The sequence below is a fragment of the Crinia signifera genome, chromosome 2 (genome assembly GCF_055691185.1).
Source record: "Crinia signifera chromosome 2, ASM5569118v1, whole genome shotgun sequence".
Lineage (NCBI taxonomy): Eukaryota > Metazoa > Chordata > Amphibia > Anura > Myobatrachidae > Crinia > Crinia signifera.
In genome coordinates, this window is record NC_139218.1 from 312,786,659 (window position 1) to 312,810,960 (window position 24,302).

General features: G+C 39.9%; 1 protein-coding gene across 1 annotated transcript in view; it reads left to right on the top strand.

Moving 5' to 3' along the window:
- GTF2F2 (general transcription factor IIF subunit 2) overlaps nucleotides 1-24,302 on the top strand; it is a 171,485-nt gene that overhangs the window by 87,170 nt on the left and 60,013 nt on the right. Inside the window, exon 6 of the mRNA XM_083168959.1 lies at nucleotides 3,104-3,185. Within this exon, the coding sequence (XP_083025085.1) occupies nucleotides 3,104-3,185 (82 nt within the window). The remainder of the gene's footprint in view (nucleotides 1-3,103; nucleotides 3,186-24,302) is intronic.

Here is a 24,302-nt window from a genome sequence, read left to right on the forward strand (position 1 = left end):
CTTTCTTCACATACCTCCATCTCCACATCCTTATCCCTACAGGATCCGAGACTTTTTATTATGGTGGAAGCATCACTCTACAGCGGTTTCATGACAATCTAGGCAATGCCTTTTTAAGGAAAAGCAATACTAAAATAGAAATATATTACATTTTGGAATAATGCAACTATATATCTAATATACTTGTGACAAGCAGATTCCCTCCATATGCAGGCTTTTGCAAAACCAAGTGTGGATTATTAGGTCACCAGTCAATAGGTCAACCATGTGTCGAAAGGCGATAGGTCAACACGTGAAAAAGGTCAGGCAATGGTCAGTACATGTAAAGTTTTTAGAGTTTTGGGTATCTACATTAGTCGATATGGACATTGTATTACTGTGCCACGTATCCTCTCATGGCTCACTGGGCATGCCATGTTTTGGGCACTAGATCATGAAGTAAGAACAAGTCCGTTTAAAAAAAATATCACAAAAAAGGTCAATCTTTCATCTGTCAACCTATTGCCTGTCGAACAATGATGGTCGAACTATTGCTTGTCAAACTATCGACCAGGTACTGTCAGAACCAGCCACAGCCTAGTGCTTTCTTACCAAGCAATGAATCACGCTTCATTCAGCTTCTTGGCTTATTAAATCATTTTAGGAGTGTAGATGTATGGCCAAATGAACCATATTTCTAATTTAATACTTATTAACTGTTAACATTGATCTGGTGTACGGAGCATTTGCCAGCCACCATATGTGATGTAATTTGGAGGTTTTAATTAGATGCACAATTATGGTGGCCTGATTATTATTGTCCATCCACACTGGGTGATTTTGCACAGTCTGTATGGACAACAATGATGGGTAAAATCGCTGTGCTAAAAACCGCTCGGTGCATACACGCTGACCGATGTTCGCCCTTCTGAGCGATTTTTCTTTTCTTCTTCTGGGGATTGACAACTTTCCATAGCAGGATGCTATGCAAAGCCATCCACCCAGTTGCTCATCTGCTGGTAATACGAGCAGATGAACGGCGGGGCCAGCGATGATGCAGGAGTGTGAATCGGTGATAATCGCTCATCGCTGCTCCGTACACATTGGGCTGCTTTTGAGCTGAAAGCAGCTTAAACGACAAAACTGAGCTGCTTTCAGCTCAATCACCCATAGAGTTCTGGCCTTTACACTTGCCTCCTTAGAATACGAGCAAAAATCAACTAGCTATTCATGCCAGAAAGCCGCTCTGGAGGATGCTTGTAACTGAATCTATAGTGCATCTAGTAAAGTTCATTAAGTCACATATAACTAAATGTGTACATTTTAAGACGTCCAAATAAAATTAATTGTAGTGATTTGGAAATGCTAGTGTAATGTCTGCCTTCGGCTTCTGTCATCCTTTCCCTTGCTTCTGATAAGTACAAAAACAATCAAGCGAAACAGACAACCGAGCACAGACAAAAATGTACCTGTTGTATTCAGTTTAGTTCATGGCTCATAATTTTGCTGGGAGTTTTGACATGTTCTTCACACATTTCTCACTTTAAAATGAGTATGTTGTCCATAAGAATTAATGGAAAATATACAGCATTTATACACCTGGCAATAAACTGATTCTGCATCATAACTCTGGTTAGAAAATGTTAATCCCTATTGGGTTTTTATACATTGTGTTCCTATACAGTCTAGTTTTATTTCTAAAAACCTGTGCTATGAATGAACAGAAATGTAAGACGTGGCATCAAAATACAGGTGGATGTGGAGACATAAACTGCAGTTTGCATTCACATGCGTTTGTATGAAAAAGCATCTGGTGTGTAGCTTGCAAACACTTTTTAAGGGTGGAGACGAACCAGTCATGACGTAATTAACACTATAGGTTTGTGTATAATCCACATTACAGAGCAGTCATTTCAGAGCAGAGTACAACCGTGAAAGATGGATTTGCAGTGTTATAACAGAATTTATGACTTTGTTAGTTATAATGTATTTCCTCTGCCAGTAATGATACTATTTAGACTAATCCAATAAAGCGAGCTTTTACAGAGTACTTGCTGCAGGGAGAACCAATTACTTCTACAAAAGTTGAATCTAGTTTTGGGAGTCCTTCATGATCTTTTGTGATGTGATATTTTACCTTAATGAAACCCCTCCCATATAAGTGCATGTATTTTAAGTGAGATCTACATTACTCTCGAGGTGTTAGTTATTAATTCAGTGGCAAAGCTACTGTATCTATCCTAATACCCCTTTTACACCTAAGAGCCAGGTTGCACCCGAGTTTTTCGTCCCTTAGACATGGTGTCCCCTCCAGGCATAATGCCGGCCAGGTGGCGTCACTGGAGGCGGAGCCAAAGCCGGCGCTGGAAGATGACAGCATCTCCCAGCACTGGCTTTTCCATTACAGGCAACGGGTCCCGGTTCCCTTTGACCTGGGTTACCTGTTTGTTTACACTGCAGCCCGGAAATCCTGGATCTCAAGACCCGTGTCAGAGCATTTTAGGGCGTATTAGGGCTGGTGTAAAAGTGAGTGGATTCAAATAGGATTCAGCGGTTTGTCCTTTTTTAATGCATCTCATCAATGTAACCAATGCTAATCAGATTCAGTAGCTATCTGTCTGGAGTCCTGGTAAATAATGCAGTTTATTTGTTGGGGCAGCATGGACCATGTAATGGTTAGCATTACTGCTTCACAGCTCTGAGGTCATGAGTTCAATACCCACCATGGCCCTAACTGTGTGGAATTTGTATATTCTCCCTGTGTTTACACAGGGTACTCCGGTTTCCTCCTACAATCCAAAAATATACTGGTAGGTCAATTGGCTTCCAACAAAAATGATCCCTAGAATGTCTGTGTGCGTGTACATGTGGTAGGAAATATAGATTGTAAGCTCCACTGGGGCAGGGACTAATGTGAATGTTCAAATATACTCTGTAAAGTGCTGCGGAATATGTGTTCGCTATATAAGAAATGGTTAATAAATAAATACATTTGTTGAATTTTTGATATCTGATACAGAATACAAAGGTTTGTCACTGGAATAGGTTTTGGATGTGAAATGCTGCCATTATGTTGTGCTAATTTGTATCTTTGCTCCTGACCTGTTCCTTTCTTCCTTTGCAGAGAAATTGGCTATCGAAGGTATAGTAGTGCAGCGGGCTGAATGCAGACCAGCAGCTAATGATCACTACATGCAGATGAAGAGGTAGGCTTGTTCCTTTGTCATTTTATAACATAAAAATATTTATTTATTAGCGTAGCAAATTCCATTGCGCTTTAGAATTGGAAACAGTGATATAACACACTGGGTATTTACAGCCTGTTACAAAGGTAGGAGGGGCCTAGTTGCAAGCTTACAATAAATATAGCATCTGTTATACGATATTTGATCCACGCAAGCCTGTGAGTACTGCAAATCTAATAAACGGTAACGTTTAATTTCTGGAAAGAAGCCCAAGATACATGGCTTATCCTATATAATAAAAGGGTACTTGTGTAATATCCGGGCGCCCGATTTTTTGATTGTATGCCTTAACTTAAGGCATACAATCAGATGCGATGCAACACGATTTTTCGGCAAAATCGCATTGCATGCAACCAAATCGCATGTGATGCGATCAACGTGATTTTCCATAGGATTCAATGTTAAATGGTCCTGTTCATTCCCCCACTATCTAAGTGGGCATGGAGTTGATTTTATATAGCGTGGCTCGCCACCGAGCCCCGCGGATTACTTAAAATGTATTCCGCGTCCCCTCGCGGGGCTCGCTGCGCTCGCCACGCTATATAAAATCAACTCCATGCCCACTTCGATAGTGGGGGTATGAGCAGGACCATTTAACATTGAATCCTATGGGAAAATCGTGTTCATCGCATGCAATGCGATTTTTTCCGACCCGATCATAAAATCGGGTGCCCAGTTATTACACAAGTACCAATAAAAGGCTTGTGCTGCCCCTTACCTCTATATGGGGAATTAAAGTGTTGTGATTGCTAGATAGCGCCAGACAGAGCGATTCAAGTGTTTCCCCGTTGTGATGGGGACAGCTGCCGGCGCTGGCATTAGTTATTTTGTTCAATCTTTTTGACGGGCAGGAAACTAGTTACCTACTAAATGACATAGGAGTGTACATAGGAGATGATCAACCCAAAAAGTGTCCCTACTTTCTATTGTACTTGTAACCTCAGAAAAATCACGAGTTAAAAGTAGTTTTTTGTTCTGAGAAGTAATGGAATAGGGCCACCTACTGGCCATACTTGCATGTGCTATCCCACCATGTCTGAATAGAAAGATGAAGTGTTGTTACAGCCAGTTCTATTCCTCCACTTGCTTATGCCTTCATGTTTTTATGTTTTTATGTTTGCTGTTGAATAAGTGCAATTTAGCGCCATGAATAAATATGCAGAATACTACTTTAGGCGCAAGTTCCCAAGAGAGGTTTGTTGCCACTCATGATTCAATGATGCCACTATAATGCATTTATTTCCCTTCTTCCCAACTACTTCCCACCAATTGCTATCAAAAACTGTGATCAGCATAGGAGGCAACCCCATAAGAGCATCAAAAAAAGACATGTTCTTACATACAGTATATACTCTTTATTAGGCTTTAACATGAAAAGCAGCCACGTTTTTTACCTCTTTCCATACGTTATTATAGGAGTTGTTAATATTATTTATGAAGTTGTGGATCAATTGCACAAGGCAGTCCTAAAGCAGTGACCCATCTATTTAATTTATTCATGTACATTACTCTATTGGATCATATGAAGACAGTGATATTTTAGACCAGAGGTAGCCAACTCTAGTCCTCAAGAGCTACCAACCGTTCATGTTTTCCAGACCACCTAGCAGGTGCACTATTTACTCACTGACAAATTACAAATGATCCATAGGTAGAGATAATTACCTAACTTGTGACTCTGTGAGGAGACCTGGAAAATGTTAACTGTTGGTAGCTCTTGAGGACTGGAGTTGGCTATCACTGTTTTATACCATACTCGTTTATTCTCTGAAACTGTTCATTTGCTGACAGATCTCTCTGCTTGGCTCACTCACTAGGCAGTAGGAGTTTGTCCTTCTTCTACTAACAAGTAGGATAAAATCAGCCTTTCTGACACAATAGCTTGGTCCATCAGGGCAACATGAGGCAAATACAATTCTGTTCTTGGTGTGAGATGACTTAAGCTGGGTACACATCTATACAATCCCTATTTCTGGCAACCGTTCGGCCGACCGTACTCCCGTCGAACCATCCACAAACAGCCGACACGCGCGTACACACCTGTACAATTTTACTTGCGACGTCTGATGTACTCCGTCCAAACAGTCGCAGGAAAAAGATTGTACCACCGTACACACTGTCTTGATTTGGGCTATTGACACGTCACATGTGACCAAAATTATCATAATGGGCTGGGTTAGGGCATAATTATAGCTGTCACCCTTTTACCTATTAAAAAAAAAATCGGCGTGGGGTCCCCCCCACAGCCGTAACCAGCACCAGGCTGAAAGAGCCAGGGCTGGTATTAAAAAATCAGGAAACCCGACAAATAGGGCTTCGCTGATTTTTTAAAACCAGCTCCAGGTCCGGGGCTGGTTCCCAAAATAAGGGGGACAAAATGACCAGGGGTCCCCCGTATTTTAAGAACCAGCCCCAGGCAAAACCAGCCAGCAGGGTAATGCCACAGCCGGGGGGAGACTTTTTATACAAGTCCCCCCGGCCAAAGCATTCAGCCCTCTGACCGGTCAGCCTGGCCAGGGGTTCTGGGGGAGTGGGGACCCCCCCAATTAAGGGGTCCCCCCCCTCCAGGACTTACCTGACCAGGCTGAAGCCTGGTGCTGTCCTCGATGCCCCTGGGCGGTGGGCATCGAGCTGATCTTTGTGTAAAAAAAATAGATGAAAAAAATAGATGAAAAAAACTATTGTTTTTTCCTGTGGAACTATGAGTCCCAGCAAGCCTTCCCCGCAAGCTGGGACTTGGAGAACCACAAGTCCCAGCCTACGGGGTATTAAAGGGCCCGCTGGGTCTTGTAGTTCCACAGTAAAAAAAAATAGTTAAATAAATACACACTGACACTTTAGAAAAATTAAAGTTTAATACATACATTACACAAAACACTGATACTTACCTATCTTGATCCCATAGGTAGGTCCAAGGGTCCGGTCCAGTGGCTGGTCCGTGTCTGGGGCTCCAGGGCTGAAGAGTCCGGTGTCCTGGATCCGTAGTAATCCAAAGGGGTACCTGGGGAAGGAAATCCTACTCACCAGTCCTCTGGCGTCCACCCCGGCATCTTCACTTCACTTCAAGACGCGCTGCTCCCGGCTGCTGGTACCCGCTCTGCTCCGCTGTATACTAGAGACGCAGAGATCCTTCTTCCTCGGCGTCTCTGCTCAAAATGATTTCTGGCCAATCAGGAGCTGAGAAAGTCGGCTCCTGATTGGCCAGAAATCATTTTGAGCAGAGACGCAGAGGAAGAAGGATCTCTACGTCTCTAGTATAGAGCAGAGCAGGTACCAGCAGCCGGGAGAAGCACGTCTTGAAGTGAAGATGCCGGGGTGGACGCCACAGGAGCAGGTGAGTAGGATTTGCTTCCCCAGGTACCCCTTTGGATTACAACGGATCCAGGACACCGGAGTCTTCAGCCCTGGAGCCCCGGACACGGACCAGCCCCGGAACCAAGCCACCGGACCCTGGGACCTACCGACGGGCTCAAGATAGGTAAGTATCAGTGTGTTTGTGTAATGTATGTATTCAACTTATTTTTCTAAAGTGTCAGTGTGTATTTATTTAACTATTTTTTGCCCTGTGGAAGCTGTCTAGCTCTTTTTCAGACTTAAAATATCAAGGACTAAGCTGACCTCTTCCCACCCTCCTGCATAAAACCCGACCATCTCTCATCCTAACCTACTGTTTATGCTCACCTCTTTCCCTTCTGTGTCACCCCTGTCTGTCTAACCCTCCATTTTTAGAATGTAAGCTCTCACGAGCAGGGCCCTCTCTCCTCATGTGCCTTTCTTAGAATATATAAACCTCTGCCACCCTGATGATTGCTTCAGTGTCCTGTCCCCTGATGCAACTATCCATATTAACCATGTACTTGTCCTAAACTGTCTTGTACTGTAATTTGTTATGTGTTTTTGCTAATAACTATACTCTGTAAAGCGCTGCGGAATATGTATGCGCTATATAAGAAACTGTTAATAAATAAATAAATACAAGTGCCAGCGGGCCCTTTAATGCCCCGCATGCTGGGACTTGTGGTTCTCCAAGTCCCAGCATGCGGGGGAGGCTTGCTGGGACTCATAGTTCCACAGGAAAAAACAATAGTTTTTATTCTATTTTTTTTTTACACAATGATCAGCCCGGTGGCCACTGCACAGGGCCACCAGGGACAGCACCAGGCTTCAGCCTGGTCAGGTAAGTCCTGGAGGGGGGGACCCCTTTATTGGGGGTGGTCCCCACTCCCCCAGGACCCCTGGCCAGGCTGACCGGTCAGAGGGCTGAATGATTTGGCCGCGGGACCTTATATATTAAGTGTCCCCCGGCTGTGGCATTACCCTGCTGGCTGGTTTGGCCTGGGGCTGGTTCTTAAAATACGGGGGACCCCTGGTCATTTTGTCCCCTGTATTTTGGGAACCAGCCCCAGACCTGGAGCCTGGGGCTGGTTTTAAAAAATCAGCGAAGCCCTTTTTGTCTGGTTTCCTGATTTTTTTAATACCAGCCCCGGCTCTTTCAGCCTGGTGCTGGTTACGGCTGTGGGGGGACCGACCCCACACCGTTTTTTTTTAGTTTTTTTTAGTCAAAGCTAAGCTTTGGCAGTATAGTCGCAAGGACGGCAGCATATCGGTCGAACGTGCGTACACACTGCACTTTTGTACCGATATGAGGCCGTCCTGTCGGATGAAAATTAAACAGCAAAGAACCGTCGACCGACCGAGTATGGACGGTCAAGACAGTTTTTTGCCATTTATCGCTCGTACGGGACAGCGTACACACATATACAATTGAACGGCTGTCCGACCCAGAACGAAAGAACGGCCCGACAATTGTATATATGTGTACTCAGCTTTAGTTTAGTAACATATGTTATTGCTTTATCCCATGGTTTTAATGCATTAAGAAAAATATTCAGATTTATAGTCTTAATATTCAGCGAACTGTTGAACATTTGTAAAATGTCTTAATAAAATTAAATTTACTCCCCAACGGCAAACTATCTAATAAATTAGTTTCATACCCCTTTGATGAACTATAAGGAACCAGTGCTGGATATGTGATATAACTATCTGCATTTTATACTCCCTCTCCACCGCGTGAGGCAGCTGTGCGGTGTGTGAATACGAAAGCGTTATGAAACGCTGTTAATTAAATCCCAAGAGATTATTCTTCTTAACAAGTTCTGCAGAAACTGGGAAAATTATATGCAGTGCAAGTGTTAGAGAGACACTCACACAGTCTTTGTTACATAATTGTCTTGGGATAGTGGGTAAAAATAAATGTAAAGTTAGAGTGGTTTTGTTGATGGATCAGTAAATATATGCACATATTTGCTGGGCGGTCGTTTCTGCCTTTTGGAAAAGCAGCATAAAACAAGTTTTGTATTCATCGGGCAAGTTTTAGTTTGACTTCTTGGTATTTTTATTGACTGGCAAAATTGGAATGTAAAATTAATTGCCAATAACATAAAAATGTAAACATATTCTTTGTCCTTTTATTCTTTATTAGCGAATTGGTAGCTCAAAACATACAATTATTTACAATTTTAACATTTATACATTTTCAAAAATCAAAAAGATATCCATAACATAGTCAAATCATATATGTATCTATTAACATGCTTGTTTATCTAATCAATAAATGTTCTATCCATTTGGTACAATGTTGTGAGACATGCCATGTGACATCCCTAAGACCAATTCTAGGAGTTCCCTATATTGGTGGATCATAGGATCCTAATCTTGTTAGATACAAAGAAGTGTTTGAAAAACATTGCATTAATAAATTTTTTGTAGTTAAGTAAAATTGATCTATAACTTTCCCACAATTCAAAAAACTCTGCCGCTTTTGATTCTTTCTTCAGAGGCCTCCGTCCATTCCATTCTAAAAAAAAAAAAAAAAATTCCTTAAATAAAGAAAATAATGGGATTTCTGGGGGGGTTTTTTGACGTATGTTGACTGTATATTGTCTGGTCCGTTCTGGAATTCTTCTACTGTGCAAATTCCCCACACAACTGCTTGGTGATCACTCAGTGGATCTAGCATCCTTCCTGTAAAAAAGCTCTTTCTAATATTCCAGTTCTTTGGGGTTTTTTCCATTTAAAAAAAAAATAAAAATTTTAATAAAGGGTTTTCAAAATCTTATTTTTCAAGTTTCCTGCACTCTGAACAGTATTAAAACCTTTTAAAGTTTTTGCTTATTTTAACACATCCCTCTATCTCCGCTGTACGCTCTACATATACATTTTCTTGAGGAGCCTATGTTGCATAGCATATTCATAATTTTAAAAGCTGAGACTATTAATATTTTATATGTATTTTGAGAAATGGCTTCCAATCTATCTATATATATTGGTGCTACAACTATGCTACCAAATATTCTACTGCTTTTCCCCACTAATAGTCTTCTGTCTGCCTAATATCAAATCCTAGAAGAAGAAAACAGTAAGGTCACTGTTCCATGCTGGTCATTTTGGAAGCCATTTTGAAAAGTTTGCATCCATATGCATTGCAGTGCTTCTAGTATAATTGTGAATAAAATCCTGTGCCAATATACTAAATTAATAACATGTAAATATTACACTGGCATGGTTGTTAATATACTTTTACTGTATTTAAAGCTCCATAAAGGCAATCTTCCTGTAATACAATGAGATTTTTTTAATTGTAAACCATGGAAAATAGTCCTAATTTGTAATTCCAAAATCTTCTCCTAATCCATGTAAAATGGTCCTTCATGGAATTTTACATGGAAAAGGAATATAAATTAAAACCCACAAAGGACAACAAAAGGCGCTGTTCTTGAAGACCTGCATGAATTTGTTGTTTCTTTTGATCTGTAAAATGCTAGATTGTAGGGAAAATAGATTTTGGGAATGAAGAAATTATATAAAATTATCGAAATAATGAGTATGAATGACCAAACAAACACTAAAGAGGGCCCTGTAGACTACAGCTTAAAACCTAGGACTGGATTCCATTAGCTGTGGGGCCATTCAGTTACAGACCACAATAAGTCAGCAGGCTGCACTTAACACAGATTTCTGTTTGAGTTATCGCAGGTGCTGCAAAATTGTTAACCCAAAGCTTTGGGTACTTTTCTTATTCTTTTACTAACAATCTAGTACAGACCAGCTTTGCATAGTAATTATATAAGTCATTCAGATGCAAAGCACCTATTGTACGCATATTGAGTGAGTGGTTAACGGGTGCGGACGCAGAGAGAGTCTAGTCGCAAAGTGATAGGAAGTCAGCGGTTGATGGGTGGTAATGGAGAAGGGCCAGGAGAACAAATGTGTCATGGACATATGGATGGTGTTTTCTGGGCGTGCATACAATAGTAGCTGCGATCACACTTGCTACTGGAGATATCTGTGCGTCCCAGAAGATCAGCGCAGTCTGCACATCTACAGAGGCACTGTATACAAATTATGCATTCGCACTTGGTGCTCTCTTGCTCAGTTTAGCTCTTCCCCTCTTCAGCATATGATCACAATTGCATACAGCAAATCATTGCAACAGGAGTAGGAAGAAAAAATGCACTTGCATCAACTTCATGGTTAGTTGGTTATTGAATAATTGATCCTTATTAATGATTTAACAACGTTGACAATTTAGCTTATGAACTGCAACCAGCAGTGGCAGTTACACACGTATAGAGTCACATCTAGTCTGCATTTATTTTCTACTTTTACTTAGAATATGTACTGTATATCATGTTGCGTGGCTCCTGTTTATCACTTTGATCATTTCCAATAATCACCATGAGATGGCTTAGACTAATAATAATATGATCAAGTAGATGAACTGTGATTGGTTTGATGTTAAGTAGATAATTATGTCTTAAATTTACTGAATCTAGACTTACCAATTAGCAACATATGATTTGAATTGCTGTCCATGGTGACTACCGTAATAACTAATTTAGCTTTAGACATCTGGGGTTCAGGAAGATTGTCAGCCAGACAATGGAGAGGTATGGCACACACTGTTAACTGTGCTATTGATGGCTGCCTAGCTTGCACTGGATTCTGGGCCAGCACAAACATTGATATTTTAATTTGTCTAGCAGTGCTGCTTAGCATGGGGCCTTATAGTGAAAGATCTCTGTGGCCAGAGACCTGCTATATGAAAACATTGCACCCTGCAGGTTTCTCATGAAAATACATGAATGAATTATATTTTGTTAGCAATTCATATGGATTGTCATTACTTGCAATTAAAGATGATCATCATGGTTTATTTGCTATAAGGCTCCATAACACTATACATGGTGGGTGGAACTTAAAGCTAAATGTGTGTGTGTGTCTGTGTGTGTGTGTGCGTGTGTATGTATATATGTATATATATATATATATATATATATATATATATATATATATATATATATATATATATATATATATATTAGAATATAATACTCTCTGTATATATATTTATTATAATATAATATATAAATTTATTATATTATAATATATATATATATATATATATATATATATATATATATATATATATATATATATATACATATATAGAAATATATATATATATATATATATATATATATATATATATGAGGTTTAGAGTGCGCTACAGAAAACTCAACAGTTTTAAAATGTATACATTTATTCCGTAGTCTTCACAAAGACTTCAAGCTTTCAAAATACAGCAGGTCTGTTATTGGTACAGATGGTGTCGTAGGCCCAACGCGTTTCGTCAATAAATTGACTTCATCAGGGGCTTAGCGGACAATAAGTCAGCAAGACGTATATACACTGTAAATGATACAAATAATAGGGTTCATTCATATGAACATAAAAAATTAAAATAACAAATCACGGATGACAGGCATGATATGGAGTGGAGGACAGCGGAGAAGAACACAACGATGTGCCTTATTGTGCTTCTAGGGTAATAGATAGCGGGCAGGAGAACCTTCATAACATTAAGACATCGTATGATTTGTACAGAGAGAAATGGGAACAGTGCCGAGGGGAGAGAGTCACCCATCATGTGTAGCCACCTATTACATTATATACAATCATTTAATACCTTTTGTAGGTTAAAGAGTTACATACAGTATCCAACACATAGGGGAGTGAAACTCTGTACGGGACCGGAAATGGTAGTGGGCGTAACTATAGGAAGGAATGCAGATATTAATAATATATCTAGGTTGCACCTTCACCAGCACCTCTAGCTGGATGATATCCAGTGAAAATATTAAAACTTACATAATCGCCACAAGAAGGCTGCTAGTACATCAGTGAGGTCTTAGACCTAAATAGGCCGTTCACACAGTGGTCTGGTGTATCTCAGTAGTTTTGCCTTAATAGGCAGTAGACATATCTATAGGATGACATACGGATATTCAAAAATAGTCATCCCTAAATATTCCCTTCACCAGCACCTTAAGCCAGATGGTGACAAACAAAAATATTCAGACTTACAAAGTCGCAAAAAATGTGAGCAAATGGTACAATGGTGTGGTCTGAGGCCAACATCAGTTGTTCATACAATAATCAGATGTGGTTCCTAAGACACTTCAGAACCCTTGATGGATACAAAACAAGTATTTTACAATCCATGAATGCACTAGTATGGAACAATGACCAAGAGTCAAATGCCTTGGAAAAGTACTTACAATTGGGGTAAAAACCGGAAGTGTGCAGCCTGGGATCCAACAGCAGAATGAACTCCTCTATGGGTAGCAGCTACTTATACAGCAGTAGGTGTGTGACCACTTCCTGTCTAGAGTGTATACTGTGCACTGAAATTGCGTGTAGAAACATACTAAATGAGTATAAAACTAATATGTGCTCCATATATATGCGCTAAAGTGGGTAAGCTCATTTGGGCTTATTACCACATAACGGGCATAAGTGAATAAGCTTGGTAAATATCTAATTAGTAGTTGGAACGCACGGCGTCTCCGTCGTGCGTTCCAATCGGGCGCCATTTTCTTCCGGCGTATTAGTATAGACGCCTCCCCTGTGATATCAGAGGGTTACGCTATTAGATACAGCAGAGCAGGCGCTCTCTATGCGTGTGATAGTAGCTGGTCTCTTGGAGCGCACCGTGCGTTCCATTCGGGCGCCATCTTGGAAATAGGTTATTGCTTAGGAGATTTCCTAATAAAGGTATACAAAATACCTATGTGAACTGACTGCATATGGAAAGATCTAAAGTATAATATATTTAATCTAGATGTGGGTATGGGGCCGTGATTACTTAAATTTAGATATAGTGAGATGTGCTAAATATAGGTGCGATTTGCACTTATAAGTGAGTTTATATTGTGGGTCTGATCTAGTTATTACCTCGTGAGAATTAAATTCTATAGTGGGCTGTGTAATCCTCAACACTGCTTAAGGAATCGTAGCTTGTAAATGGTGCCAGATGCTATATGAATCTATATGTGGTGGCTGGATGGAGATTTAACCACATATAGATCTAATATGGTAGATACCACAAAGTGCTACCCTTAACTAAAAAATAATAATAAAAACTTCTAATAGGGCATTTTAATATATAAGCCGATAAAAATATATATAGGAGATGGGGCTTAGAACCGCTAAACGTGGGACCAGTATAGGCATGCTCATTGATAGTCATTGTCCCATTTACATCGAGATCTATCTATTACTTTACGTACATACATTCACAATAGAGTGTTTAAATATGTGCTGGAATGGAACAGAGGGAAAGGCACCAGAAAGAAATCAATATAGAGTAAGGGGATGAGAGCTAAAGGAAAGCTACAATGTCTACCCCTTCGTTCAATCCTCTGGGAGAAAGGGTATTCAGGGTGTAGATCCAAAAACTCTCTTTTTTGATGAGTTCTTGGCCCCTATTCCCCCCTCTGGGGTTCACCGGGACTCTTTCCAAGATCGTGAACTTAAAATTATCTTTCGTGACCTCTGAGTTATGCTTCTCCTGGTAGTGTCTAGGGAGACTGTGTATTTTTACTTTGTTCTTGATGTTTCTCATGTGTTCCTGGATTCTGAGCTTTGTTTGTCTTATTGTTTTGCCCACGTAATGAAGGTTACAACTACAGGTGATTTTGTAGACCACGTGATCGGAATTGCACGTCACAGCTTCTTGGATCCTGTACTCTTTACCGTTCTCCAGAGTGTGTTGGAACTGGACTTTGTCCAGAAAAGGACAACATATGCATCTATTACAAGGAGTTGTGCCCGGTTTTTTGTTCAAAAAATGAGTGGTTTTTGGAACTACAGATGTAGTAGGTTTTAATCTACTTGGGGCAAGTATAGATTTTAGGTTTTTTGCCCGGCGGTACACCAGGTTGGGTTTAGGTGGGAGGTGCTGGCCTAAGATGGGGTCACGTAGAAGGGTGGACCAGTGCCTCTCTAGTACTTTTTTAATTTCTTGGCTTTCACAATTAAATTGTGTCACAAATGGTCGGCTCTTAAATTCCTTAGCTGGTTTCATTTGTTTGGTTAGCAGGTTATCTCTTTCCTGTATGAAGGCCTTTTGTCTGGCCTCTTCAATGTGGTTTGTCTTGTATCCCCTCTCGATGAATCTGTTTACTAAGAGTTGGGATTGGGACCAGTACTCACTATCTTCACTGCAGTTCCTTTTTATTCTAAGGAACTGGGCGTACGGAACGCTATTTTTCCAGGTGGGGAGGTGACAGCTAGTTGCCGGGATAAAACTATTTGCGTCGACCTTCTTGAAGAAGGTACGGGTTTTAATTTCCTCTTCAGGAATGCCTTCCAGTTCAAGATCCAGATAGTCTATGGTAGACGAATTAGTTTTAAATGTAAATTTTAAATTGAAATCATTGATATGGATATATGATATAAAATCAGATCTACTCGCTTCATCGCCTCTCCAGATCAACAGTAGGTCGTCAATATATCGTTTGTAAAAAATTATATTGTTTTCAAAACGGGAACCATATATATGTTGTTCTTCCCAGGCTCTCATGTGTAAGTTGGCGTATGCCGGGGCAAATTTTGTCCCCATGGCCGTCCCTTGTTGCTGGATGTAATACTCCCCGTTAAATTCAAAAAAATTGGGTTTACGCATACAAAAAACACCAACCTCTGGGAGCGACAACCCTTCCTTCCTTAAAACCTGGCATTCCATCCTAGACGATTGTTCGGCTAAACTTATTACGGCTCTGATAAATGAAAGGAAAAGCGAACTGACTACTATAGAAGGAGAAATGGGCAGGATTGAAGGACTCCTATCAAAGTTCGATACTAGTGAAGAATTTAAACGAGATATTGCGGATCTTCAATCTAAGCTAGACTCATTAGAGAAAGAAATAGTCTTGAGAAAACAAAAAAAATTCATTCGTGATAAAAGAGACTATATCAATGGCCACATCCACATCTGGCCAAATGATACTAGAAATCCAGATGTTCAGCCAAGGTATTCTAGGCAAGAAACCAATCCAAATCGTAACTGGGAAGGTCGTAGTCGAGGTCAATTCCGCTCTAATGATAGGAACCGCACCCGATACCCACCTAGTAATAACTATCGTAATAACTACATTAATTATAAACCATCTGACAGATATTATGAAAGACCCAGAAGGCAAGACTTCCGATATACGAAGGAAGACTACCATCACAGAGGAAACGACAGGGGCAGAATACCCTCCTACCGAGAATACCGCCACTATAGTAGAGAGGACAGAGAGCGGTCCCCCACCCCCCGTAAAAACTCACATTTTTTAGATGGAGATCGGGATTCAGGTCACCCGTACCGCACAGTACGAGAAGAACTACACACTCGCCTGGAATCCCCACATGGCCTCAAACGCAGGCTAAATGGAGACCCAGAGGTACTAGAGGGGGCAAACAGTTCTCCCAAAAAGAAAAAAGGCCTACTGGCCCCACTTCCTCAGGGGCAGGAATCATTAACATATCAGCGAAAAAATTATCTCCAGCAGAAAGCGCGCTTTTAGATAGAGGCCTGAAATTCGCCCCAGACGGCCATATAAACCATTTTAATCTTTTCATTGACCTAAACAAATACATCAGGAATTTAACGGTCCAGAGACATTTTCTTAAAAATCAGACGAATCCAACCAAAGAAGTGGATAAAAAACCACTCGTAGCACCCACATCCCACTTCTACCCAGTAGAGTCAAGAGGAAGCCACCTTGAAATTTTCTTTGAGGCGGTTCGTGAGGACTTCCGAACCATTAAACCTAAAAAACAAAAGTCCACCAATCTAAACCCTCAGGAAAACCATGCTCTAAAAAGTCTGAAAAAAGATGAACAAACGGTTATTAAAATAGCCGATAAAGGAGGGGCGGTAGTCCTACAAGATAAAACCAATTATGTGGCTGAAGCTAACAAAATCCTTGATGATACTTCGACTTACAAAAAAATACCCACCAACCCTACTCTAGAGTTCCAGAATGATCTGAAGACTCATTTAACCTCGGGCCTACAGGATGGAGTATTATGTAAGGAAGAATTTGACTACATCTACGTGAAACACCCTATGCTGCCGATCTTCTACCACACCCCCAAAGTCCATAAAGACCAAGCTCAACCCCCAGGACGCCCCATTGTTGCAGGAGTTAACTCTCTCACATCGAACTTGTCACATTTTCTCGATCTAAAGCTCCAACCATATGTACTGCAAAATACATCCCATCTAAAGGACAGTTCCTCAGTACTCCAACTCCTAAAAGGAATGATATGGTCCACAGAGTACAGTTGGCTTACCATCGACGTACAAGGACTTTATTCCTCCATCCCCCACAACAAGGGATTAGAGTCGGTGGAAAAAATCTTGCGTAACGACACAGACAAGTCAAATTCTGAAATCATCTTTTTGATCAAAAGTATAGAATTCATTTTAAATCATAATTTTTTTGAATTTAACGGGGAGTATTACATCCAGCAACAAGGGACGGCCATGAGGACAAAATTTGCCCCGGCATACGCCAACTTACACATGAGAGCCTGGGAAGAACAACATATATATGGTTCCCGTTTTGAAAACAATATAATTTTTTACAAACGATATATTGACGACCTACTGTTGATCTGGAGAGGCGATGAAGCGAGTAGATCTGATTTTATATCATATATCCATATCAATGATTTCAATTTAAAATTTACATTTAAAACTAATTCGTCTACCATAGACTATCTGGATCTTGAACTGGAAGGCATTCCTGAAGAGGAAATTAAAACCCGTACCTTCTTCAAGAAGGTCGACGCAAATAGTTTTATCCCGGCAACTAGCTGTCACCTCCCCACCTGGAAAAATAGCGTTCCGTACGCCCAGTTCCTTAGAATAAAAAGGAACTGCAGTGAAGATAGTGAGTACTGGTCCCAATCCCAACTCTTAGTAAACAGATTCATCGAGAGGGGATACAAGACAAACCACATTGAAGAGGCCAGACAAAAGGCCTTCATACAGGAAAGAGATAACCTGCTAACCAAACAAATGAAACCAGCTAAGGAATTTAAGAGCCGACCATTTGTGACACAATTTAATTGTGAAAGCCAAGAAATTAAAAAAGTACTAGAGAGGCACTGGACCACCCTTCTACGTGACCCCATCTTAGGCCAGCACCTCCCACCTAAACCCAACCTGGTGTACCGCCGGGCAAAAAACCTAAAATCTATACTTGCCCCTAGTAGATTAAAACCTACTACATCTGTAGTTCCAAAAACCACTCATTTTTTGAACAAAAAACCGGGCACAACTCCTTGTAATAGATGCATATGTTGTCCTTTTCTGGACAAAGTCCAGTTCCAACACACTCTGGAGAACGGTAAAGAGTACAGGATCCAAGAAGCTGTGACGTGCAATTCCGATCACGTGGTCTACAAAATCACCTGTAGTTGTAACCTTCATTACGTGGGCAAAACAATAAGACAAACAAAGCTCAGAATCCAGGAACACATGAGAAACATCAAGAACAAAGTAAAAATACACAGTCTCCCTAGACACTACCAGGAGAAGCATAACTCAGAGGTCACGAAAGATAACTTTAAGTTCACGATCTTGGAAAGAGTCCCGGTGAACCCCAGAGGGGGGAATAGGGGCCAAGAACTCATCAAAAAAGAGAGTTTTTGGATCTACACCCTGAATACCCTTTCTCCCAGAGGATTGAACGAAGGGGTAGACATTGTAGCTTTCCTTTAGCTCTCATCCCCTTACTCTATATTGATTTCTTTCTGGTGCCTTTCCCTCTGTTCCATTCCAGCACATATTTAAACACTCTATTGTGAATGTATGTACGTAAAGTAATAGATAGATCTCGATGTAAATGGGACAATGACTATCAATGAGCATGCCTATACTGGTCCCACGTTTAGCGGTTCTAAGCCCCATCTCCTATATATATTTTTATCGGCTTATATATTAAAATGCCCTATTAGAAGTTTTTATTATTATTTTTTAGTTAAGGGTAGCACTTTGTGGTATCTACCATATTAGATCTATTTGTGGTTAAATCTCCATCCAGCCACCACATATAGATTCATATAGCATCTGGCACCATTTACAAGCTACAATTCCTTAAGCAGTGTTGAGGATTACACAGCCCACTATAGAATTTAATTCTCACGAGGTAATAACTAGATCAGACCCACAATATAAACTCACTTATAAGTGCAAATCGCACCTATATTTAGCACATCTCACTATATCTAAATTTAATTAATCACGGCCCCATACCCACATCTAGATTAAATATATTATACTTTAGATCTTTCCATATGCAGTCAGTTCACATAGGTATTTTGTATACCTTTATTAGGAAATCTCCTAAGCAATAACCTATTTCCAAGATGGCGCCCGAATGGAACGCACGGTGCGCTCCAAGAGACCAGCTACTATCACACGCATAGAGAGCGCCTGCTCTGCTGTATCTAATAGCGTAACCCTCTGATATCACAGGGGAGGCGTCTATACTAATACGCCGGAAGAAAATGGCGCCCGATTGGAACGCACGACGGAGACGCCGTGCGTTCCAACTACTAATTAGATATTTACCAAGCTTATTCACTTATGCCCGTTATGTGGTAATAAGCCTCAATGAGCTTACCCACTTTAGCGCATATATATGGAGCACATATTAGTTTTATACTCATTTAGTATGTTTCTACATGCAATTTCAGTGCACAGTATACACTCTAGACAGGAAGTGGTCACACACCTACTGCTGTATAAGTAGCTGCTACCCATAGAGGAGTTCATTCTGCTGTTGGATCCCAGGCTGCACACTTCCGGTTTTTACCCCAATTGTAAGTACTTTTCCAAGGCATTTGACTCTTGGTCATTGTTCCATACTAGTGCATTCATGGATTGTAAAATACTTGTTTTGTATCCATCAAGGGTTCTGAAGTGTCTTAGGAACCACATCTGATTATTGTATGAACAACTGATGTTGGCTTCAGACCACACCATTGTACCATTTGCTCACATTTTTTGCGACTTTGTAAGTCTGAATATTTTTGTTTGTCACCATCTGGCTTAAGGTGCTGGTGAAGGGAATATTTAGGGATGACTATTTTTGAATATCCGTATGTCATCCTATAGATATGTCTACTGCCTATTAAGGCAAAACTACTGAGATACACCAGACCACTGTGTGAACGGCCTATTTAGGTCTAAGACCTCACTGATGTACTAGCAGCCTTCTTGTGGCGATTATGTAAGTTTTAATATTTTCACTGGATATCATCCAGCTAGAGGTGCTGGTGAAGGTGCAACCTAGATATATTATTAATATCTGCATTCCTTCCTATAGTTACGCCCACTACCATTTCCGGTCCCGTACAGAGTTTCACTCCCCTATGTGTTGGATACTGTATGTAACTCTTTAACCTACAAAAGGTATTAAATGATTGTATATAATGTAATAGGTGGCTACACATGATGGGTGACTCTCTCCCCTCGGCCCTGTTCCCATTTCTCTCTGTACAAATCATACGATGTCTTAATGTTATGAAGGTTCTCCTGCCCGCTATCTATTACCCTAGAAGCACAATAAGGCACATCGTTGTGTTCTTCTCCGCTGTCCTCCACTCCATATCATGCCTGTCATCCGTGATTTGTTATTTTAATTTTTTATGTTCATATGAATGAACCCTATTATTTGTATCATTTACAGTGTATATACGTCTTGCTGACTTATTGTCCGCTAAGCCCCTGATGAAGTCAATTTATTGACGAAACGCGTTGGGCCTACGACACCATCTGTACCAATAACAGACCTGCTGTATTTTTAAAGCTTGAAGTCTTTGTGAAGACTACGGAATAAATGTATACATTTTAAAACTGTTGAGTTTTCTGTAGCGCACTCTAAACCTCTTGTATATCTCTATTTTCCTATCTGGACCCGGCTAACAGGGGTCCATTAGAGTTGCTGCTCCTATTATTATCTTGGGCGCGGTTGGGGTACCATTCCTTGTGATATATATATATATATATATAGAAATACAGGATACCCAAACCGCGCACAGTACTGGCGTAGCAGCGACTCTGAGGGTCCCCTGTTAGACAGGATCCTGGTTAGTTTAGAGATAAAGAAAAAAGTTTCAGAGTGCGCTATCAGAAATTAATAGACAATTTTTAAATTACATACAATTTAATAAAAAGTGCCTATTCAAGGCAACATATAAAACAAAGACACTTTTTACAGCATGTAATGATTGGCTCTTAGTTATTTGTATTTGTTCTTTTGGTGAAGTAGGCCCAACGCGTTTCGTCAGAAAAGTGACTTCATCAGGGGCTTATAAGCAGAGAACTTTAACAACCAAGTGGCACTGTAAAATTTAATACAAACATTCAATGAATAAAATGGAGGAAAAAAAATCCCTCTTAACATTATTAAAATCAGCATACAATCCGATGAAGAGGTAGAAGAATGGACATGAGGATGAGGAAGAGGAGTGATAATGAAATACATAATAGAAGAGAAGTGATAATGGAATAAGTGACTATAATGGTATAATTGTATAGTGATGTTATACCGTTTAATTATAAACCGCTTACGGACCATGACCCGATCCGTAATAAATAGGTTCAGGGGTATCCTATATACGGTCATATTCCCAAATACTTATTTTAGAGGATACTTACACAAACAATGTGTATTACGGTGTATATATAATCCCCTTAAAAACACCATCCAAATTAAGATAAATCATATAATATAGGAAGACTAATCCTAATGAGAACACTACTACTCATTATTCATTTTAGAATACCACTATTCTTTTTTTATATATATTCATTCATCTCTTTAGAATATTTAGAGTAAATTTTATACACCAAAGGTGGAATCCACCATTAAAAGGTTCCCCCTTTTTCTATAAGACACACATATAAACTAAGTACACAACAGTGGAACACCCACAATAGAATGCACAGACACTATGGGATGTTAAAAGCCCGGAACCATAGTTGAGGATCCACTCCAGGTTCAATATAGATCAATAAGAGACATTAGCGGGGAAGACGTTCAAAGACACCTTCCGCCAGAACTAAGTAAGGGCAGAGGCTGGATAGATGAGCGGAATGTCACTTCCGCTGTAATCTAAACGGAGTACGGAGAGAACTCCGTTATTTCGCTTGATTAAGCTCCACTTCTAACATTAGGGCTTTAAACACCTGGCCCCAATACTAGAGCCTTATAAGAATTATTGTATACATAATCTCTCGCGTTTTTTTCAAGTTTATTCCTCCGATGTTAAAACAAAAATGGCCGCCATTTGAAACGCACGGCGCGTCAGCCTTGCGTTCCACCACTTTATTAAGGTTTTTAGGACAATAGACACATATTAGCTTATAAAAGGTTCACATATATGATACACTATGTTAACCCAGTATTGACCTCAACAACTAGGTCACTCTAATACGGTTAAAAAAGTCTTTATTCACATTGGATTTAATTTCAATACACAGCTCTGACAGGAAGTGAGGTAATCCTCTGAATCCCTATATATAGCCAGTCTGAGCAACTGGTGTTCATTCTGTTCTGGACTCCAGAGAGTACACATCCGGTTATCCTGACCCATGTAAGTGTTACACTTTAACTATTAATGTTTGTTTATTTACTGTCATAATAAAATGACATGTATATATTATTGAAACCCACCCCATTCGGGCTCCCCTATATATTTTTTAGATGGGCGATCTTTATTGTTAAATCCCTTATTCTGACCATATCAGTTTTGGGCAGATTCTCATCCCCGCCAATCGGGTCTGACCTCGTAGGTCTGTGTGAATAGGATGTAAGTAATTATACCTTATTCTCACCAAAATAACACTCAATCACCCGGAATTTAGGAGTTATAAATATTCCTATGTACATTTTTTTTCCCCAGATATGTGATTTAACGGTACACTTCCAGAGAGTACACATCTTGTTGTCCTGTTCTATGTAAGTGTCATACCTCAACTTTTGGTATTTTTTCACTGTCACATATAAATAATTTGTATGTAATAGAAAATATTGAAAACCACCCCATTTTGGTTTCCATCATTTATAGATGGGCAAATATTGTTGCGGAAACTAAAATCTTTTATTGAGACCTTATTTGGTTCTGGGGCAGTTTCTCATCCCCACTGATCAGGTTGGATCATTTCTACCTGTGTAAATTTGTAAGTAATTACATTATTATTTTCACTAAAGGACACGTATTGACCCCAAAATTATAGGGGATTTTTCAACACACTACTGTACATCTTTCCCCAGATATGTATTGTAATGGTATGCACTACTGAAGTTCCTCGGAAAACCTGTAAAACACTTTTAGCCGACATAAAGGTATATCCATATTCCGAAAATTACCACTCCATCGCTCTCTCCGGTGGACCCTTTACGCACTATATGAAAAACCACAGGCACAAAACCCACTTCCTCTTTAAAATACAAATAATATGTCACTTTCACCCAATAACATGGTCTCACTATAAATGATTTTAAACATTGACTCGCTATCATATGAATAAATACTACGTTCACTATATTTTTTTTCACTTTAATTTTGATTTTTACGGATCGGGTCATGGTCCGTAAGCGGTTTATAATTAAACGGTATAACATCACTATACAATTATACCATTATAGTCACTTATTCCATTATCACTTCTCTTCTATTATGTATTTCATTATCACTCCTCTTCCTCATCCTCATGTCCATTCTTCTACCTCTTCATCGGATTGTATGCTGATTTTAATAATGTTAAGAGGGATTTTTTTTTTTTCCTCCATTTTATTCATTGAATGTTTGTATTAAATTTTACAGTGCCACTTGGTTGTTAAAGTTCTCTGCTTATAAGCCCCTGATGAAGTCACTTTTCTGACGAAACGCGTTGGGCCTACTTCACCAAAAGAACAAATACAAATAACTAAGAGCCAATCATTACATGCTGTAAAAAGTGTCTTTGTTTTATATGTTGCCTTGAATAGGCACTTTTTATTAAATTGTATGTAATTTAAAAATTGTCTATAATTTCTGATAGCGCACTCTGAAACTCCTTTCTTTCTATATATATATATATATATATATATATATATATATATATATATATATATATATATATATATATATACACACAGAGACAGCATCGCCTCATGTGGAGGATCCTGACAAAGTTTTGCAGCAGTACCAGAATAGGCAGCACCTGGGATTTCCTGATGTAAGGATTTCCAGGGCAGAGTCAGCTTGCTCTTGGTGGATTAGCCTCCCAAGCGATAGGTCTGTGGTGTGGATTATGCTAGGGAGCATTGGAGCCTTTCAAGAGTCTGCTTTGCTTAGGTTGCCTGTATGCTACTGCCTATAATTATGATTGCGCATTGAATTGACCTGGAATGCTGTGACCTGCTGTTGAACATAAACATCTTAGTCTTCATTTGAGTCCCAGTGTTTGTGATCCTTATCACAATATATACACACAAACAGGAGGGTGGCACGCGAATAAATCCATAGTGAGTGCCGCCCTCCTGTGGATTCCGGTGTGAGTACCTGGGAAGGCACCAATCTTATTTACCATTAAGGTAGTGATACCCATTGCTGGAATATTATTATATCTCTGAAGAAAAAAGCACACTTAAAAGAAAATAGTGTTGGTGCTGAACCACATAA